General features: G+C 34.9%; 5 protein-coding genes, 1 long non-coding RNA gene, 1 other non-coding gene and 1 pseudogene across 10 annotated transcripts; 3 read left to right on the top strand and 5 right to left on the bottom strand.

Annotated features, from left to right (window-relative positions):
• The first annotated feature begins 277 nt into the window (after positions 1 to 277).
• On the top strand, positions 278 to 2907 carry LOC106383467. Of its 2 annotated transcripts, none has more exons than XR_007321123.1 (4): positions 278 to 673; positions 769 to 862; positions 1241 to 1690; positions 2008 to 2907. It is a non-coding gene; the product is annotated as an uncharacterized LOC106383467 (long non-coding RNA). The 2 variants fall into 2 exon arrangements; XR_007321124.1 differs by having other exon boundaries at positions 1222 to 1690.
• Positions 2908 to 5862: 2955 nt separating this feature from the next.
• LOC106386548 lies at positions 5863 to 6564 on the top strand. Its single transcript, XM_013826385.2, has 2 exons — positions 5863 to 6211; positions 6286 to 6564. Exons 1-2 carry the CDS (start codon positions 6056 to 6058, stop codon positions 6379 to 6381), a joined length of 252 nt encoding a protein of 83 aa, XP_013681839.1. The 5' UTR covers positions 5863 to 6055; the 3' UTR covers positions 6382 to 6564.
• Positions 6565 to 6941: 377 nt separating this feature from the next.
• On the bottom strand, positions 6942 to 9028 carry BNAC03G08810D. The gene is made up of 2 exons (XM_013826384.3): positions 8027 to 9028; positions 6942 to 7292 (listed from the first exon to the last, which is right to left on the bottom strand). Exons 1-2 carry the CDS (start codon positions 8681 to 8683, stop codon positions 7176 to 7178), a joined length of 774 nt encoding a protein of 257 aa, XP_013681838.1. The 5' UTR covers positions 8684 to 9028; the 3' UTR covers positions 6942 to 7175.
• Positions 9029 to 9992: 964 nt separating this feature from the next.
• Positions 9993 to 12052, bottom strand: LOC106386546 (5'-adenylylsulfate reductase-like 7). 3 transcript variants are annotated; one of them, XM_048752035.1, is made up of 5 exons: positions 11814 to 12010; positions 11503 to 11759; positions 10866 to 11050; positions 10608 to 10732; positions 9993 to 10522 (listed from the first exon to the last, which is right to left on the bottom strand). In XM_048752035.1, the coding sequence occupies exons 2-5, from the start codon at positions 11674 to 11676 to the stop codon at positions 10143 to 10145; spliced, it is 864 nt and encodes a 287-aa protein (XP_048607992.1). In that variant the 5' UTR covers positions 11677 to 11759; positions 11814 to 12010; the 3' UTR covers positions 9993 to 10142. The 3 variants fall into 3 exon arrangements, with proteins under 3 accessions (XP_048607992.1, XP_013681835.1, XP_013681834.1); XM_013826381.3 differs by having other exon boundaries at positions 10608 to 10720; positions 11503 to 12052; XM_013826380.3 differs by having other exon boundaries at positions 11503 to 12049.
• Positions 12053 to 12230: 178 nt separating this feature from the next.
• Positions 12231 to 13937, top strand: LOC106386544 (eukaryotic translation initiation factor NCBP). The gene is made up of 6 exons (XM_013826378.3): positions 12231 to 12472; positions 12704 to 12799; positions 12904 to 13008; positions 13079 to 13156; positions 13338 to 13457; positions 13544 to 13937. Exons 1-6 carry the CDS (start codon positions 12347 to 12349, stop codon positions 13673 to 13675), a joined length of 657 nt encoding a protein of 218 aa, XP_013681832.1. The 5' UTR covers positions 12231 to 12346; the 3' UTR covers positions 13676 to 13937.
• Positions 13938 to 14696: 759 nt separating this feature from the next.
• On the bottom strand, positions 14697 to 14768 carry TRNAW-CCA. The gene has a single exon. It is a non-coding gene; the product is annotated as a tRNA-Trp (tRNA).
• A 98-nt stretch (positions 14769 to 14866) lies between these two features.
• LOC106385121 (auxin-responsive protein SAUR21) lies at positions 14867 to 15262 on the bottom strand. Its single transcript, XM_013825077.3, has one exon. The coding sequence runs from the start codon at positions 15260 to 15262 to the stop codon at positions 14999 to 15001; it is 264 nt and encodes an 87-aa protein (XP_013680531.1). The 3' UTR covers positions 14867 to 14998.
• LOC106386541 lies at positions 14867 to 18151 on the bottom strand (annotated as a pseudogene).
• Positions 18152 to 18295: the final 144 nt, after the last annotated feature.

Below are 18295 nucleotides of genomic sequence, written 5' to 3'. Positions count from 1 at the left end.
ATCTTAATTTCTAAACCACAAACCGAAATCTACGATATTTCTCTAAAAAAGGAAAACTTTCCAAAAATAGCAGTTTTAAAGAAAATTATTTAAAAATACAACCTATTGATGAATAATTCTTAAAGAATACTCAACTATCCACAAATATTCTGGTTATCCTAATTTCTAAGTCATAAACTCAAATCTACAATATTTCTCTACAACAATGAAAACTTTCCAAAAATCCTAGCTTTAAAGAAAATTATTTAAAATATAACATATTGATGAAAATTTCTAAAACAATACTCAACTATCGACAAATATTGTTGTTATCCCTTATATACTAAATCGCAAGTCGCCTAACGAATCAAAATCTGCCACGTAATTAATATTTATTTTTTTTAAAAAATAAATCAATCAAAACTAGAAAACGCCTAGAACAAATATAATAACTACCTACTATTTTTCTTCTTCATCCACGATCTCTTATTTTCCTATTTTCGTTCCATTTAAAAACCCTAATTCAAAATTGGCATAAATCATTTACTTTAAAATCCCAAGTTTTTCTCATCCAAAACCAATTGATTTCACGATCTCTAAAACCGTTCCGGCTCCTTCTATTATAAAACTCACCATGAACTTCATCTTTCCTACCTTCTCTTACGTAACTTTTTCTTCTATTCATGGATTCTAGGTAATTGCAGTTGTAGAGGTTTAGACACGTCTCTTTTTCATCTCAATTCAATCTTCTATACATATTTTCATCCTAAATGTGACCCTTTTTTGCAGGAAACATATCAAAACTTATACTTAAGTTTCCGTTCTATAAGAATCTAAGGAGAAAAGCTTGAACGTTTTCAGATATTCAACTTATAATGTTCAGGTGAGTTATGAAATTAGCACTATACATATGGATCTCAAACCATGTTCTAACAAGTAAAATTCATTTTGAATAGGAAAATACTTTACATTGCTTGACAATTGATCCTTCATGCTTTGTCTACAGCAGCCTCATGAAAAATAGAGCTTTAATTATGTTTGATTTTTAATATAAAACCAGGTTATAACCTGATATGAAGTCATTGTTAAATCCATTCCGGAAGTGTATTTAATTTTTGTATATCAAAACATTATGCGATTAAAAATACACTTATAGGATATATATGTTCGTATTTATTTAGGTGTTCTGTTCCAACTTTAAATCTGAAAAATACATAGTTGTATTGTATGTCTTATATTTAGGTGTGGTTTGTCATATTAGGAGGATTCCATCAGGAAGATTTGAGGAGCAATAGAGGTATAAGATACGTCAGCATGTATATCTTCTTACAATTTTTAATGCCATTTTGGATCTTGCTATATGTTTTGGTTTTTACTTAATCATCCCGAGTCATTATTAACTATAATGTGCATGTTGTGGTTGAGATAGATTTTGTCTCTGTTCTGCAACTATATGTGTTCCTATGGTTCATCTTCACTAAAGCTGGAAAGATAATATACAGTGAGAATTGTAATGTTTCAAAGACCATAACGTTCAAAAGAGGGATATTTATCAGGGAGAATTTTTGTCATACTTAGAACATTTCTAACATATTTTCAGGCACTATGTTGGCAGTTGAGCTCTTAAAGAATCATGTCATTCTTCTAACATGGAGCTGCAAACAACCTTTGAATGGAGTCCCTAATTCCCTAGATCAGATTTCTTGTCAATGTAAGTGTCAATTAAGAATATGCTTTGATATGTGTCAACTAAGAACAGATTTCTTTCATAAAGCCATTTTGATTCGAGTTTTTAACGGATGTTTGATGTTTGATGTCTCAATCATATCTGGTGTATAATTTATCATTTGTCAGTTAGAATTTAAAATTATAGCAGCATACTTTGGTAGTAAAGATCACATATTCTCAAACTAATGTGTAAAGTAATTTAAATTACGTGTTACATGCTGATTTTTTTTAAGGTCTTATTGTTTTGATTGGATTTGCACAATTGTTTTTCTGAACTTTGATTTGTAAAATTGTTTACAGGGAGATTTTTAATGAAGCACTAGATTGAATTACTGGAAACAGAAAGGAAAAGACATAAATTGCTCATAAACATGTTAGGAATTAGAGAAAATACAAGAAAATCCTAAGAGCAAGAAAAAATGTAGTTAAGAAAGCTTCAAATTAGTATTTGCCTTGGACAAAGTAATTTATATTAGTACTGAACTTAAAACGATCGAAAGTAATATTTATGTTTATTTTTATTTTGTTCTGCTACGTTTTATATATGTAAATGATGTGTGTAATATATAGTTTTTTAACAGTTTATATATTTAACTAATCAGTTTTTTTGCAAGAAAAATTATTTCCGTGCGTAGCACGGGGCCTACACTAGTATTAATTTATAAACCACAAAGTCAAATGTACAATATTTCTCTAAAAAAATGTAAATATTCCAAAAATAACAGTTTTCATGAAAATTATATAAAAATACCACAAAACTATGAAATAATATTCAACTATCCACAAATATTCTTGTTATCCAAATTTCTAAATCATAAACTCAAATCTACAATATTTCTCTATAAAATGAAAAGTTCCCAAAAATAAGAGTTTTTAAAAATTATTATTTAAAAATGCAACATGTTGATGAAAAATTCTCAATGAATACTCATATACCCACAAATATTCTTATTATCCTAATTTCTAAATCACAAACGTGAATCTACAATATTTGTCTAAAAATGAAAACTTTCCAGAATAGAAATTTTTAAGAAAATTATTTCAAAATATAACATATTGATGAAACATTCTGAAAGAATAATCACCTATCCATAAAAAATCTTTTTATCCTAATTTCTAAATCGAAAACCCAAATCTACAATATTTCTCCAAAAAGGAAAACTTTACAAAAATCACAATTTTTAAGAAAAATATTTAAAAATATAACATATTGATGAATAATTCTGAAAGAATACTCAAATATCCACAAATATTATTGTTATCTTAATTTATAAACCACAAACTTAAATCTACAATATTTCTCTAAAAATTAAAACTTTCCAAAAATAACAGTTTTTATTATGAAAGAATACTCAACTATCCACAAAAATTCTTGTTATCCTAATTTCTAAATCATAAACTCAAATCTACAATATTTATCTATAAAATGAAAAGTTTCCAAAAATAGGAGTTTTAAAGAAAATTATTTAAAAATACAACATATTGTTGAAAAAATCTCAATGAATACTCATCTACCTACAAATATTCTTATTATCCTAATTTCTAAATCATAAACCTAAATCTACAATATTTGTCTAAAATGAAAAACTTTCTAAAATAGCAATTTTTAAGAAAAGTATTTAAAAATATAACATATCGATGAAAAATTCTGAAAGAGTAATCACCTATCCATAAAAATTCTTTTTATCCTAATTTATAAATCGAAAACCCAAATCTATAATATTTCTCCAAAAAGGAAAACTTTCCAAAATTGCAGATTTTAAGAAAATTATTTAAAAATACAACATATTGATGAATAATTCTGAACGAATACTCAAATATCCATAAATATTCTTGTTATCTTAATTTCTAAACCACAAACTCAAATGTATAATATTTCTCTAAAAAAATGTAAACTTTCTAAAATAGCAGTTTTTAAGAATTGTTTAAAAAATACAACCTATTGATAAAAAACCCTGAAAGAATACTCAACTATCCACAAATATTCTTGTTATCTTAAGTTCTAAACCACAAACCCAAATCTACAATATTTATTTACAAAATAAAAAATTTCCAAAAATAGCAGTTTTTAAGAATTTTTTTTAAAAATACAACATATTGATGAAAAACTTTGAAAGAATACTCCTCTTTTTTTTTGTCGATGGTTAATTATGCTATTACAAATTATGAGAAATATTACATTCTACAGCCTACAATTCTACTTGCCTTATGAAGATTCACGTCTGACTGCATCACCGTGAGCCATCTTATGAGATCCATGCGTGACGATACTCCTTACGCCATGACGAAGGTGTCATGTATGCTTTTCTCTGTAAATCTGCATAATTCGCCTTTTGCTGGGATTCGAAACTCAGACCTCCTGGTGTAGAAACATTAATGAACTCTTACTCAAACCATTGGACTAAAGGAGCTCCCACTCAAACTCTGAAAGAATACTCCTCTATCAACAAATATTCTTGTTATCCTAATTTGTAAATCACAAACTCAAATCTACAATATTTTAATATAAAATGAAAAGTTTCCAAAAATAGTAGTTTTTAAGAAAATTATTTAAAATACGACCTATTGATGAAAATTTCTGAAAAAATACTCAACTTTCCACAAATATTATTGTTATCTTAATTTATAAACCACAAACTCAAATCTACAATATTTCTCTAAAAAATGGAAAATTTTCCAAAATCAGCAGTTTTTACGAAAATTATATAAAAATACAGCAAAACTATGAAAGAATACTCAACTATCCACAAATATTCTTGTTATCCTAATTTCTAAATCATAAACTCAAATCTACAATATTTCTCTATAAAATGAAAAGTTTCCAAAAATATGAGTTTTTAAGAAAATTATTTTAAAATACAACTTATTGATGAAAATTTCTCAATGAATACTTATATACCCAAAAATATTCTTATTATCCTAATTTCTAAATCACAAACCTAAATCTACAATATTTGTATAAAAATGAAAATTTTCCAAAATAGCGGTTTTAAAGAAAATTATTTAAAATACAACCTATTGATGAAAAACTCTAAAAGAATACTCAACTATTCACAAATATTCTTTTAATCTTAATTTATAAATTTTAAACTCAAATCTAAAATATTTTTCTATAAAATGAAAAGTTTCCAAAAATAGCAGTTTTTTAAAAAAATTATATAAAAATACAACATATAGATGAAAAATTCTGAAAAAATACTCTTCTACCCAAAAATATTCTTATTATCCTAATTTCCAATCACAAACTCAAATCTACAATATTTATCTAAAATGAAATTTTTTCAGAATAGCAGTTTTTTAAAAAAAATATTTTAAAATATAACATATTGATAAAAAAATTCTGAAAGAATAATCACCTATCCATAAAAAATTTTTTATCCTGATTATCATATTTATAGAGAAATATCGTAAATTTGAGATTGTGATTTAAAAACTAGAATAACAAAAAAATTTGTTGATATAATCGCATTCTTTTAAAAATATTGATCAATATGTCGTATTTTTAAAAAAAATTATTATATTTAGAAAGTTATCATATTTATCGGGGAATATTGTAGATTTGAGATTGTGATTTGGAAATTAGAATAACAAGAAATTTTATTGATAGATAATCTTTGAGAATTAATGATCAATAGGTTTTATTTAAAATAAATCACAATCCCAAAGATGCCTAACAAAACGAGTTGAGACTTTGTATGAAGATCTATTGTCAATTCTATAATTGCGTAGCGTTGACAAAACTTATATCAATCATACATGAACATGATTCAAATAGTTTACAAGAGGTAGTTGAAGTCATCCCCTTGTAGACTTTCCCCCCATTCTTATATATATATTTTTTTGTTCACTTTCCCCACTTTTATATCTATTTACTTATTTTTCCCCATAAATAGTGACGATTACACATAGACCTCTTTACTTTTGGATGTTTATATCAAAACACACCCTCTATTTTTCAGTTCAATTTATCAAATTTTGTTTTAATCCTTTTTGGTTGATATCTACTACTCTTTCTAATTGGTAATTAGAATATTTAATTCAGAAATTTCTTCATATTAAGATAATTTCATAGAATTTAAGGACATATTTTAAATAATAAAAAATATCGGGGTTGTTTTATAAAATGTGGACTTATTAAATATGTCGGAATACCAAGTCATGTTCCTCCCTCCCTATTGCTGAAAAATTCAGAAACGCGGTGAGAGGGAGACATGATGTAAATCTCTCAGCTCCTTAAAATTCTCCTTTCTTTCGCTTTCTCTTTCGAACCCTAGATTGTTCAACGTTTCTTGTTTGACTCATTGAGATCAAATCCATTTTCCTTTCTTCTTAATTCTTCTTGATAATAATGTGTCCGTTGAGATTCCTATTGGTGTTCTTCTCTGCGGTTCTCGCCGGATATTTCGCGTGGAAGACGGTGAGCTCTTCGCCTGAAATCATCTCAGAAGACGACGACGGCTCACCGGTCGAATTGAATGAGAAACAAGGACTCTGTTTCAAAAAGGTACTTGCTTTCCGTTTAATTTGTTGAGAATTCTGGTTTTCAATTTTCTAATTTCTTTATTTCGATTTAAACAGAAGATGGAGAAGGGGTTCTGGGTGTTCGTCGACATGGCCAGCGGGAAATACCTTTGGAGGAATCTCAAGCTGATGAGCGAGAAAGGTTCAAAATGATTTCGATCTCTTCCTTGTGCAGAAAGTTAAAGAAGAAGGTTCATATTATATGCTTAGATGAGTTCATAAAGTAACCCTCTGTTTTGTTCTAATACTCACCCTGATTTTTTTTTTGTAATTTTGATACTTGTGTGTTGTAAATCTGGCAACAAAATTAATCAAAAGTTTGTAACTTTCAACCAATCTCTTCTCTTTTCCTATTCAATCATCAGATCATAAAAAATTGCAATAAACAACCAAATATACAGCATGTGCGTCTTAATTATTTTCATTTTTGCGTCGACTTGGAGCTTGATTATTGACATGTAGAGGAGGGTGAGCATGCCTAGCTAAATTGGAGCTAACCCATATAGCCACTACCACAAGATTACAAGAACCACCACACTCCACATGTAGACCAGCTGTAAATGATACTTCATGGCATCTTCATGAAGGTTACACCGGTTGATGTTTACACTGCATTCCAAGAATTAAGGCACTTAGATATTGAGTCATGGAAGGGAAGAAAAAAGCTTTTATAAGGAATAGTCACTTCGTAGGAACTATACACTTTCATCATATCAGGAACATTTTCATGCATGGTCGATTTTATAACCAATCAGTAATTGTATAATCTCGTGTACATCATCGTTCACAAAATTTACATTCGAAAAACAATGTAGAGTTTATAAACATTATTTATTGAATTTCCTAGATTCATACAGTATATATAAGAGCCTGTTTGGTAATTTAAACAGTACTAGGCATTTTGGATCTGATGTTTTTATTATTCCAAACGGATATGGCTTGTGATCTCAAAGTGCATCATAGTATCCTCCAAAAGATATCTGAGCTCTTGCCAATGGAAGACCTTTCATCACAGAGATTGCGTCGTTTAGCTTTGTTGCATGCTTCACCACTTCATTCATTCGCTGCAATAGTGTAACATAAAATGATTAAATTAATGTATTCATTCATATAAATCAACTTCAAATACAGTCATACAATTACAACGAGTTTCAACATTTAGAAGAAGAAAAAGTCTGCCCCATGACTAGCTTTTAAGATGATTGATTCCGTAGAAACATGTTCGTTAGTGTTCTTAAATGCATTAATCTCCCATTAATGTTATACCAACTCGATCTCAAAGAAAACATCTCTAACGTCAACGATGACGTTTTATAAAACGGATTCTAGTGTGACATTGACGCAAGAGAAGATAAACACAAAACGTGTAAAGAGAAAATAAGTATCTTCTCTACAATTATTTATTGTTCATTATCACTTAGACACGTAATTAGCCATCACCGCCAGAACCATCCTTATCACTTTGGTCGAATCAAAGACACAAACCACTCTTCTGATCAAGCATCTTCTTCCAGTTTAACCAAGTAAATAAATTGTCTAAGTTGAGATTTATCCTTTACAACACTTAGCTAATAAAAGAAGCATACCAAACTTAGTGATCATTTGTAAATAGTATTGATTTATCCAAATAGATCAAAATCTCAAACCACTTTTTAAATTTGGATTAATGGGACAAATTTAAATGTAATTTGAAGCTAATGCGATCTGGTTAAAGCACACCACTACGTAAGATGGACTTGGTTCTTTAACAATATGATTTTGGATTTAGAATCATTAATTAAGAGAAAATATTATTTACCTTATTATCATCAGAGTAAATCTGGAACCTGAGGATCTGGTTCTGGTTCTTGTTCCGACAACCCTGGATGTTATTGTTGTGTCCAAGGAAGAAGACACAGAAGGTGGCAGCAGCAGCAGCAACACCAAATGAGCATATAGCTCCAATCCCATGAAGACCCATCTTCCACACATTCATTTTCTCACCATATTTCACATTTTCATCCGAATCAACCTCTTTCTTGCTGCTCAAGCCACCGCCTTCTTCAACCTCTGTTCCCATCTCATCATGGTACTCTCCTCCTAAGGCATAGTGTTTCTCATCGTTCTGAGGCATAGGACTTGTTAACCTCTCCGGTAAGTCTATTTTCATGTCGACAAATTCGTTTTCCTTCTCTGTTTTGAAGGTTAATCTCGGAGACGGAACAGAGTCCTGGTTCTTCTTGTGGTCTGTCTCGTCCACGGTGGACACGGGTTCCCAAGTTACGGGAACATGGATGAGCTGAGTGGGGACCAACTCTGTTTTTCCGACAGAATCTTGTGTTGGGCAGATGAAGTAATCCATGTCGAAGTTGTTTTCGGTATTTCTAATGATCTTCATCGCTGGCTCATGATCCTCTTCATGATCAAGATCCTTGTAGGGATTCTTGGGGAGTATTTCCCAATCTTCTAGATCCATCCTTTCCCAGTAAGAAAAAAGAAACAATTTTTAAAAAGCTCTGTTTTGGAAGAGACCTCTCTCACTCTCTCTTTGTTGTGAAGGAGGTTTCTAGATCCTTTAATAGAGTAAAGAAGAAGAGACCAAATGAATATAGGTGAAACTGTAGATGTACTTCAATGTTTTTTTTTTAGGTTTGGGCGGTGAGGTAAGTCTTTTAGAGCTTATCTATCTACACATGAAGTGACAAAAAGGAGATGTAACCTTTTTTTGGACCCACGTTAAGAAGTATCAATTGTCTTCTTTGACCAGATTACTTCTCAACCATTGGTTTTAAGAAAAATATTCAGTGATCAAATCATGTTTTAGTTAGATATGAAGAATCTTTCAGTACTAAGTTTTTATACTAATGAAAATTGGATGGTAGTTTTGAGTTTATAGATTGAGACGTGTTTCTAGAGGACTAGAGAAGACGAGAGACTTCAAGTATAAGCTTTCGTATTTTTGAATAAGTTTCTAAAACTTTCAAGTACATTAACAAACTTTTGTAGTTAACAATTCCAATGAAAAAGGAAGCAGAGATTACGTGTGATACAAGTCACATATTTAAATTGTTTTTCAGGTGAGAGAAGAGAATAATAGGACAGCAGTACTGGAGGTTGCTTCCTTGCAATTACAGGAAGAGATGGTAGAAAATCTTGGGTGAAGTCTTCTTTCACAAAACCAGTACATCTATAAATGTGAAATAAGAACTTCATTACTGAAAAATACATTGAATTTTTTTTGTTTTACTTTTGAAATATCTATAATACAAAATTTAAATAGATAATTTTAAATCTACCAAACACTAACATCTATTAGTTTTTACCAACCCCATTTGTTTTATCTTTTTTGCTTCACCTCTTTGTTCTGCTTTTGTCTTCTGTTGCCTACTTTATAAACATGGGAGAATCAGGAGCTTACTTGCCTTGATTTTAGGCTTTAAAGTTTAAATAAATCAGTTTAAAGAATAAAGCTGAAATTAAGTATAATCTTTAGAAAAAGCTAATCATCATAAAATTGTAAAAGAAAATATATTCAAATTGCATATTGTCGACTGAAAAAGATTCGTAAGTGGAAAAGATATTAACAGAGAGATTCAACTGTCAACACACATACGCAAAAAACGACATGGAAACAAAAACTTCAACATGTGAACCAGAGTGATCCACAAGTCGACAGGTTTCTTTCACATATAATACCGACCCAAGTGTCCACCTCTACCACCAATTAAACCAGACCGTTGATATACTAATCCATATTAGACAAAATGTGCAAGAAAAACGAAGTGGACCCGGAATACACACATTCAAGAAAGAAAGATGAATTATTCACAAATAAGCAAAACATGATTTACATACAGAGACAAGAACTCCAAACTCCAAAGTTGATAACAAGTCCACAAAAAGAAAAGTAATTAAACTAAGCTCATCAGCACCCTTTAAGCTGATTGTGAAGTAGATTTTCCTAGCGAGACAGATGCAAGCGCATTCTTTGCTCTCTCTTGGAAGTCCCTTGTCTTGTTAAGTCTCTGTTTAATCCAAAGCCTCCTCACGTCGATCATGTGCAACGCACGGCCAAAGAGCTGGCTAGTCTCACCGAGTATTCCCAAGCTCAGATGCGGAACATGAGCTGCCCATAACGTTCTCAAGCGCGCTCCCATGATGGGGAAGATCAAAATTGCAAGTTTCAAAGACAGAAACATCAGTGCGAGTACCAAATATGGATCTCTTTCCGCTATCTCTCTGATAGATGAACCGTTGTGTAGCCATTTGATCAGGTTAGGTTCAGCTTCATCCACACACTGAACGGGTTTAAGACCTGGAAAGGCACAGAGATACAACGAAATGAAGCTTATTATAGCAGAAATTGAACTGAATGTTTTGTCCATGCCTTCACGTCTTACCTGTTGTATGTTGGTAAAACTGAATCAGGGATGCAAGATCCTTTGGACCAATGTATCGCATCTTCAATGTTTGATTCACCATCAAGATTGAAGGCAAGCTATGGATACCATACCTAGAAAAGACCCTGCCAATAATGACATCAATTAACATGGACCAAAGAAGATGCCAAAATATTTTTTTAATTGTTGTGAATAATTCAATGGAGATGCAAATGGAAATATATAATAATACTCTATAGCAGAGAAGTTGGTTCGTACGATGGTAAAGCCTGAGACTGCTCAACAACCAGGTGCCCTACGTGGGGGAACATTGAACTCAGCGCTTCAAACTTTGGGCGTACTAAACATGAGAACGGGCACCAAGGGGAATAAAACAGTATGGAAGTATAAGCATTTCCATGGTTATGTGAATCCATGAGTCTGTCTAGCAAGTCTCCATCCACCTGCATTAGCAAAAACACAAATTTAGATACTTTTTAATATACAAAAACAATCCCACATCCAAGTCCATATTATACGGAGAAGCACACAGACACATTTAATTTTGCCATATCGCATTCGCTGCATTTAAAAAAAAAAAATTGAAAAAGAGACTTGTTGTCAGATGTCACCACCACAAGACTAGAAGAACATATGCCAAACAAAGCAAGCAAAGTTCGATCATCGCAGTTCACACTTGTCCAAGAGATTGTAATAAGTCTACGTACGCAGGAGCTTATTCTCTACTTGAAGAAGCACATCAAACTCTTAACAAAAGAAACGCCACAAACCCAACTCATCAGATCAGACATATCCAACACAAATCAAATATACAATTGGAAAAGCGCATATCCTCTTTCTAAACAAATCACTGCAACTTTAAAGCAGAAACGAGGAGAAGATAATGATTAGGTACCTCTGTAGGAGGTCTGGGATAGAGAAAAGGAGGACACTTTCTGTCGATTCCGCAACGGAACACCTCGAATTCATCATGATGATCGCAAGCGTCAACGGAGGAAGCGAGCCCGGAAGGTAAGCATGACCCAGCTATCGCACATAAGAGGAGGAGCATGGAGACCCAGAAACTCATTATATTACGATGAAAAGAAAGACCAAGAACAAAAAAAAAAAAAAATCTAAATCTAGGGCAAAAGAGAGAGAGAGAGAGAGAGAGAGAGAGAGAGAGAGAGAGAGAGAGAGAGAGAGAGAGAGAGAGAGAGAGAGAGAGATCGAATTTCCTAAATCGCTAAGCTTTGATTAGGGATAAATTCGCAATCAGAATTCGAGAGGACAAGAACACACAATGCTCAAGCAAATGATTAAAAAGCAAAGGTTACTACGACGGCAAGAAGAACCAAAAACTGAAAAAGAGAAGAACAGGAGATTAAAAAATCTTGTCTGAAAATATCTAAAAGGGAAAGAAAGTCTCAGATCCGTGAGAATGTCGTAAAGTTTTTATTGCCTGCCACTTGTTTGTTTGTTTGGTTGCAGAAATAACAAATAGATCGGACCCGCCAAAATCGATTACGTTGACATATTATTCAAGGAAACCCAATTAAGACCCATTAATTACATTCAACACGGTCCACGGCCCATTAGATAATTTTCTCCTGATTTTGACCTTTTTTATGTGTATTTGACGGAGAAGTAGTCAAAAGGTTCTTCCTCCTCTCACACGCTCTGTCTTCTTCCTCCTCCTCCTTGGTTAGATTAGATATTTAGTAGGGCTTTGAAGCTACTAAACTCGAGCAAAAAAAAAAATGGAGATTGCGGAGCGTAGGGACGAGGGGATGAGAGAATCTGGAAACATGGAGAACATAAAGTCCGACTCTTTTTCCGATGAACGCTACTCTCGCGACCTCAAAGCTGGTCTCCATCCTCTACGGGTTTGTCCTCTAATTACTTATATACAATTGATTCTCAATTTGAATCTGATCCTAGCTGAAACTTTGCTGCATCGAAGTTTCCTATTCTGAATCTATATTTCTGGAGGTTTTCTTGTTAAATTTATGTTTTTGCAATAGATGATTCGATAGTGATTTTAGAGAAGATGAGATCTTTTCTACAATTGTTAATTACTAGCTCAGTGTCTCTACGTTTTTGGGATAATTTTGCAGTACAAGTTTGCGATTTGGTACACACGTCGAACACCAGGGGTCAGGAGCCAGACATCTTATGAGGATAACATTAAGAAGATTGTTGATTTCAGCACTGTAAGCATCTCGACAAAACATTTCTAATGGGAAGTCTCCATTCTTGAAGCTGTTTTGCAATCTTTATCTTGTTGATTTATGAGATATGGATTTTGGTTACTTAGGTTGAAGGGTTTTGGGCATGCTACTGTCACCTTGCTCGTTCTTCTCTCTTGCCTAGTCCTACAGATCTTCATTTCTTCAAGGATGGCATTCGCCCCTTGTGGGAGGTATGTATTTGTTTCCCTATGTAAGCTCGAAAGTTGTATCTCTTAAGGTAGCTAAATTCATCTCCATCAGGATTCTGCCAACTGCAATGGAGGAAAGTGGATCGTACGTTTCTCCAAAGTTGTATCCGCTCGCTTCTGGGAGGATCTGGTTAGTTTGTTTTTTCTTGTGGGGACTTCTATTGAAAGAGGAACCCTTTTTGTAAATGTTCTCTAGGTTGTCCATCTTTCATATTTTAGATTTGAGTTTTTTTTTGTAAATGTTCATTAAGTTGTACATCTTTCATGTTTCTGTATCTTAGTCCCTGTTCCATTTATTTGTTTTTCTTCAGCTTCTTGCCTTGGTAGGCGACCAGCTTGATGATGCTGACAATATCTGTGGGGCAGTACTGAGTGTCCGCTTCAACGAGGACATCATTAGTGTGTGGAATCGCAATGCTTCTGATCATCAGGTGAGAAAACTATCTATGAAAAGATCTCTCTGTTTATCTCCTTTCTATGGCTGGTAATTAGACAGTTGAATGTCTTCCGTGAACAGGCAGTGATGGGTTTGAGAGACTCAATCAAGCGGCACTTGAAGCTGCCTCATTCTTATGTTATGGAATACAAGCCCCACGATGCTTCTCTTCGCGACAACTCCTCTTACAGGAACACATGGATGAGAGGATAGCTAGGTTCAAAATCTGACACGTGATGTGGAGAAAGATTTGGGTAGCTCTCTTGCAACCTGGGAAGATATATGGACTCAACCCCGTTTTCGGTAGTATCAATGGCTTACGATCTAAGCATTGAAAATCCTCTCGACTTGTGTAATCATATCGTTTTCTTGTTTCTAGATATTGTTGTTACCTTCAATGGTTTGCACTTTGCAGTGTTGTTTGAAACTATAATGATTCGAATAAAACTTGAGCTCACGTACTGGTTTTACATTATTATGACCTGCGTCTCCAACAGTAATATACAGTTTCACTCTCTGCTATTGTCTCTGATGTACATCTACTGACGAAAGACTGAGTGTGGCTCTGGTGTGTATACTTCATTCATCCCAAAAGCAATAGTTTAGGATCCACAGCTGATTGAGGTCCGATAACATCAATATCTAGAGTGAGTTACTTTACAGTTCGCACACTTGAAAAAATGAGGTTGCCCTGTTTTTCTAAATTTTAGCAAGTAATACCGTATAGAACTCGTTCGCCTACTTTCCTGTTGGTTTGCTAAGCTAGTGTCCTTCTGCACGTTAACAACGCCAAGAGATAATGATTCTAGTTTCATAACATCATCAATAGAGCACAGCATGAACCTAAGAACCGTGGTGGATACTTGACGAGACAACTAAATGAAAACTAGATACAATGGTTACTATTGAGATTTGACTTTCAAACTTCTACTGCTTACTTTGTATATAATGAGTGAGTGACACTGGATCATATGTATCTTTAGATGCTAAAAATAGCCACCGCTCTCAGATTACCTTTCTCATGAGCTTCCATTGGTTCTGTATTTTGGCATTTGATGTGATGATGATTGGATTAAACTGAAATGTGTTAAGAGCCAAAAATAGATTCGAACCGGAAATAAAACCCTCGGTTAAAAGAAATTAGATTCCTAAACCATATAGTGGAACCGATGAAACGCAGAGTATAAGCGAGGAGGATAACACAAAAAAATATCCGGAGGAAAGTTCGGGAGTTTGAACCCGACGTGAATCGAACACGCAACCTTCTGATCTGGAGTCAGACGCGCTACCATTGCGCCACGGATCCGGATGTAATAAAGGCACACTTAAATTTATTAGACAAGATTAAACTATAGTTACGGTTCAGTGCTGTGGTATTACGTTTTCAAAGATTGATCCAACATGTATTGCCATGATCGTATCGATTAAATGACAAAGGAACACAATCTGTTACATTATCGGGAAAGATTCATATATGTACAATGAATAAGTCTACTTCTAATTCAAAGAACAAAAATGGTAGACAAACATCAATCATCATTGAAGCCGAGAAGTCACATTGATGAAAGTATCTTCAGGACAAGGGATTGTTAAGCCGCCCATTGGATGATTGAACCCAAACTCTTCCTCAGATTTACTTAGTAGAGCTTGAAACGAAGGCTGGCTCAGGTATGAGATTGGCACCACATATCTCTTCTTCTGGCTTTCTCCTACGTACACCGCAAGAAACCCTTTTGGCGCTGCCGAGGTTGCTCTGCTAAGAATCTTTTTTGCACTGAAGAGACTTCTCACCAAAGCCATTTCTGTAGGTTTTGTCTGAAATTTTGAACTTTTTAAAAGCTTTTGAAGAGATGTATGAAAAGATTTCAAGTTTTTGTGTTGCTTGTTGTTGGTTGATGAATTATAGGATGGGTAATGTGTATATATATCAGTGAATGAGTTGCAGCCTCTCTTGAAAAATCTTTGAAACGTGGGACAGACTAGAACAGAGTTGCACATGGTTCTGTCTTAAGCATTTAGAAAAGTTTAGTTTACTGCAACTTGATTTGATGAGTGTAGGACAATAAACTAAAAACAAACTCCATATACGATTCACAAGGGCTTGTTTTCTCACTGTTTGTTTAGATAAGACATATGCTTTTGTCAGTAGTAAAGACCAGCAAGTTTATGTTTTTCATGTTCTGTGGTGATCACATTCTCTCATCTCTGTGGTCTAAATGTATTTTAATTAATAATAACTCAAGGTGGGGACTTTTAGTCTCTCAACAACAGAACAACAAGTCTTTGTTACATGTTAAGTTGTTCTTTGATTATATCCACAAATTTGATCACACATTACAGTTGTAATTCAACAAAGATTAAGACAGTCTTCCACTAGAGGGGTCAGTGTTTTGGTTCGTGGTGAAGTCACAGCCGGCGACAAAGTTGCTGAGAGATAAGACAGGAAGACAAAGGCATGTGCTAAGTTCCCTTCTTAACCTAGAGATTAAGGCATAAGCTTTTTTTCAAGTACACCATCGTTATGATCTTACTATAAGTACCTGGTACCTGGTACTGACTACTGAGTCCTTAACAACGATCTCTAACTTTACTATTTCAGGAAAGGAAGATACATTATACATTCCAGTTTTAGAACTTTATTGGAAAGAAAAAGGGCAGGACCTTTAGCTCGAACCAAGGAAGCTTTTGACAAGCTGAGCCACAGAATCACCCAAAGAATCAGCATCTTCCTGTGTAGTTGCTTCTGCATATACTTTCACAACATCTTCTGTCCCTGATGGCCTTATAAAAGCCCTGCCACGCCGGTACTTCTTAATCTCACCATTAATAGCATCCTGAATCCCCAAAGGTCTCAGAGCCTCGGTCTCTTCACTCGTGGTCACAACCGCTGTTCTATCCGGAACTTCCACCTTAACCTGTCTACTAGGAAGATCCTTGTACAGCTCATTCCACTTCTGCACCGACCATCCCATGTGTCGCAGCACCACTTCAACCAAAAGCAACCCGCTTATAGCATCACCAACCGCTTGGTTAATCAGATTACTCACCGCCACTAGCCTAGAAACCGCATTACACTCATCAGAGCCTTCACTCAGACCCTTCCGCTTATCAACCAACAAGGTTACATAATCTTCCGAGAAGAGTATAGTCCCATGGCCATTAGCTTCGAAGTAGATCCCAACATCAAACTCAGCCGCTTTCTCATGTAAATGCTTAACCCCAGTCTTCGCAAACACAACCTCTAAACCCAAGCCCTTCAAGTAATCCGTCGACGCACCGTTTGCATAAGCCGTCTGCACAACACCAAGACGACAACACCCATCATCAAGAACGTTTAGCTGCTCTTTGACGAAGAGAGCAAACAAAGAGAGTATCTTATCACCGTCTAGCAACTCAATCTTCTTCTCACCAGAAGAAACGTAAAAGTAAACTAACCTATCAGCATCACCGTCGAAGCTAACACACCTCACGCCAACGTCATTAACCCCAAACCCTAAAGGAACAACCTTTTCCTTCTGAACAAAGTCAGCACCTACACTTTCGTTAAGCACACCACCATCTCTCCCTGTGTTACGAATCTCGATATCTAAATTACTTAAATACCCTTTTAAAACTTCCATCTTCTCCCCACCCACACCGTTAGCACCGTCTAACACCAACTTGCTACTCTCCAGCTTGTTTGGGATCAGATCAATCAAACACTTAAACGACGTCGTTAGACTCTCGAAGTAATCCTTCTCCGTTGCGTTGAGACCTTTGTTCTTAGCTCTCACCATCCAATGCAGCTGAGGAGTCGTCAACACTCCCAAGTCAACCGCGACGCATCCCGAAACAGAGGAGACTCCGATCTCCGCAGCTCGGAGAAGGGCTTCGCCGCTAGGTCTAGTATCTCTCCCCAGCCACACCACCGCCGTCTCCGATTGAAATCTCTTCTCTTTCGACGAACTCTCTGATCAAAGAGACGAGCTTTTGAGGAGAAGACGCGTTGGCGATCTGATCCGCGAAGGGCTCCCATTCTTGGGAGAGCATTTCGCCGGATGGGTCGGAGACTTTGTTGTGGGAGGCTGTGATTATGAGCCCGATGGTGGAGGGTGCGAGCTTGAGGGAGCGGAGAGATGAGAGGATGCCGACTCTGTAGACGGTGGAGGTTAGGAGCGTTGCGTCGCCGCGGAATCCGGCTGTTCCGTAGGAAAGTTTGAGGCTTTGAGGGAGAGGGAAGAGGTCGGATGATTTGAGGAGGGATGCGATTTGGGTCTCGTCCATGGCGTTGGTGAGAGAGAGAAATGGAAATGAGGCGTAACGATGACTCTTCCTCTCTCTGCTTTAGTTTATGTGGCACCTTCACTATCTCTTTTTCTTTTTCTTTTGTAACTGCACTATCTCATCTTTTTAGCCATGCTTTATTGCACAATATTATGATGAATGAACATCATACTCTGACGTTGAAGACTTCAAGAGTTTGATTGTCTTGTACAACTGGCTGAGATGCAAAGAGAACTGTTGCATTAGTCTAGGGGAAGAGATTTCTATGTATATGATGAAGAGATGTGTGTTTTGGATCAGCAAAGGATTGTTAAGTCCTACCCATTGGGTGATCAAATCCAAATTCTGGTCCAGAGATCTCAGCTAGTACGTACTGACACATGCTTTGTCAAGCCATAGCCCAACATTTTGATCTCATGAGGCCTCATCGTATGATCACTCTGATGGTGGTGGTTTGATTAGGGCTTTGCAGTGATATTCACATGGATGTGACAGCCTGACAGTTAAGTCGCGCTTACATTTCAATCAAATTAAAGTTTCACACCATGAGATCATGTTCTTTGAAAGCGA

This window comes from Brassica napus, chromosome C3, assembly GCF_020379485.1.
Source record: "Brassica napus cultivar Da-Ae chromosome C3, Da-Ae, whole genome shotgun sequence".
NCBI lineage: Eukaryota > Viridiplantae > Streptophyta > Magnoliopsida > Brassicales > Brassicaceae > Brassica > Brassica napus.
This window is presented reverse-complemented; position numbering and strand designations above follow the sequence as displayed.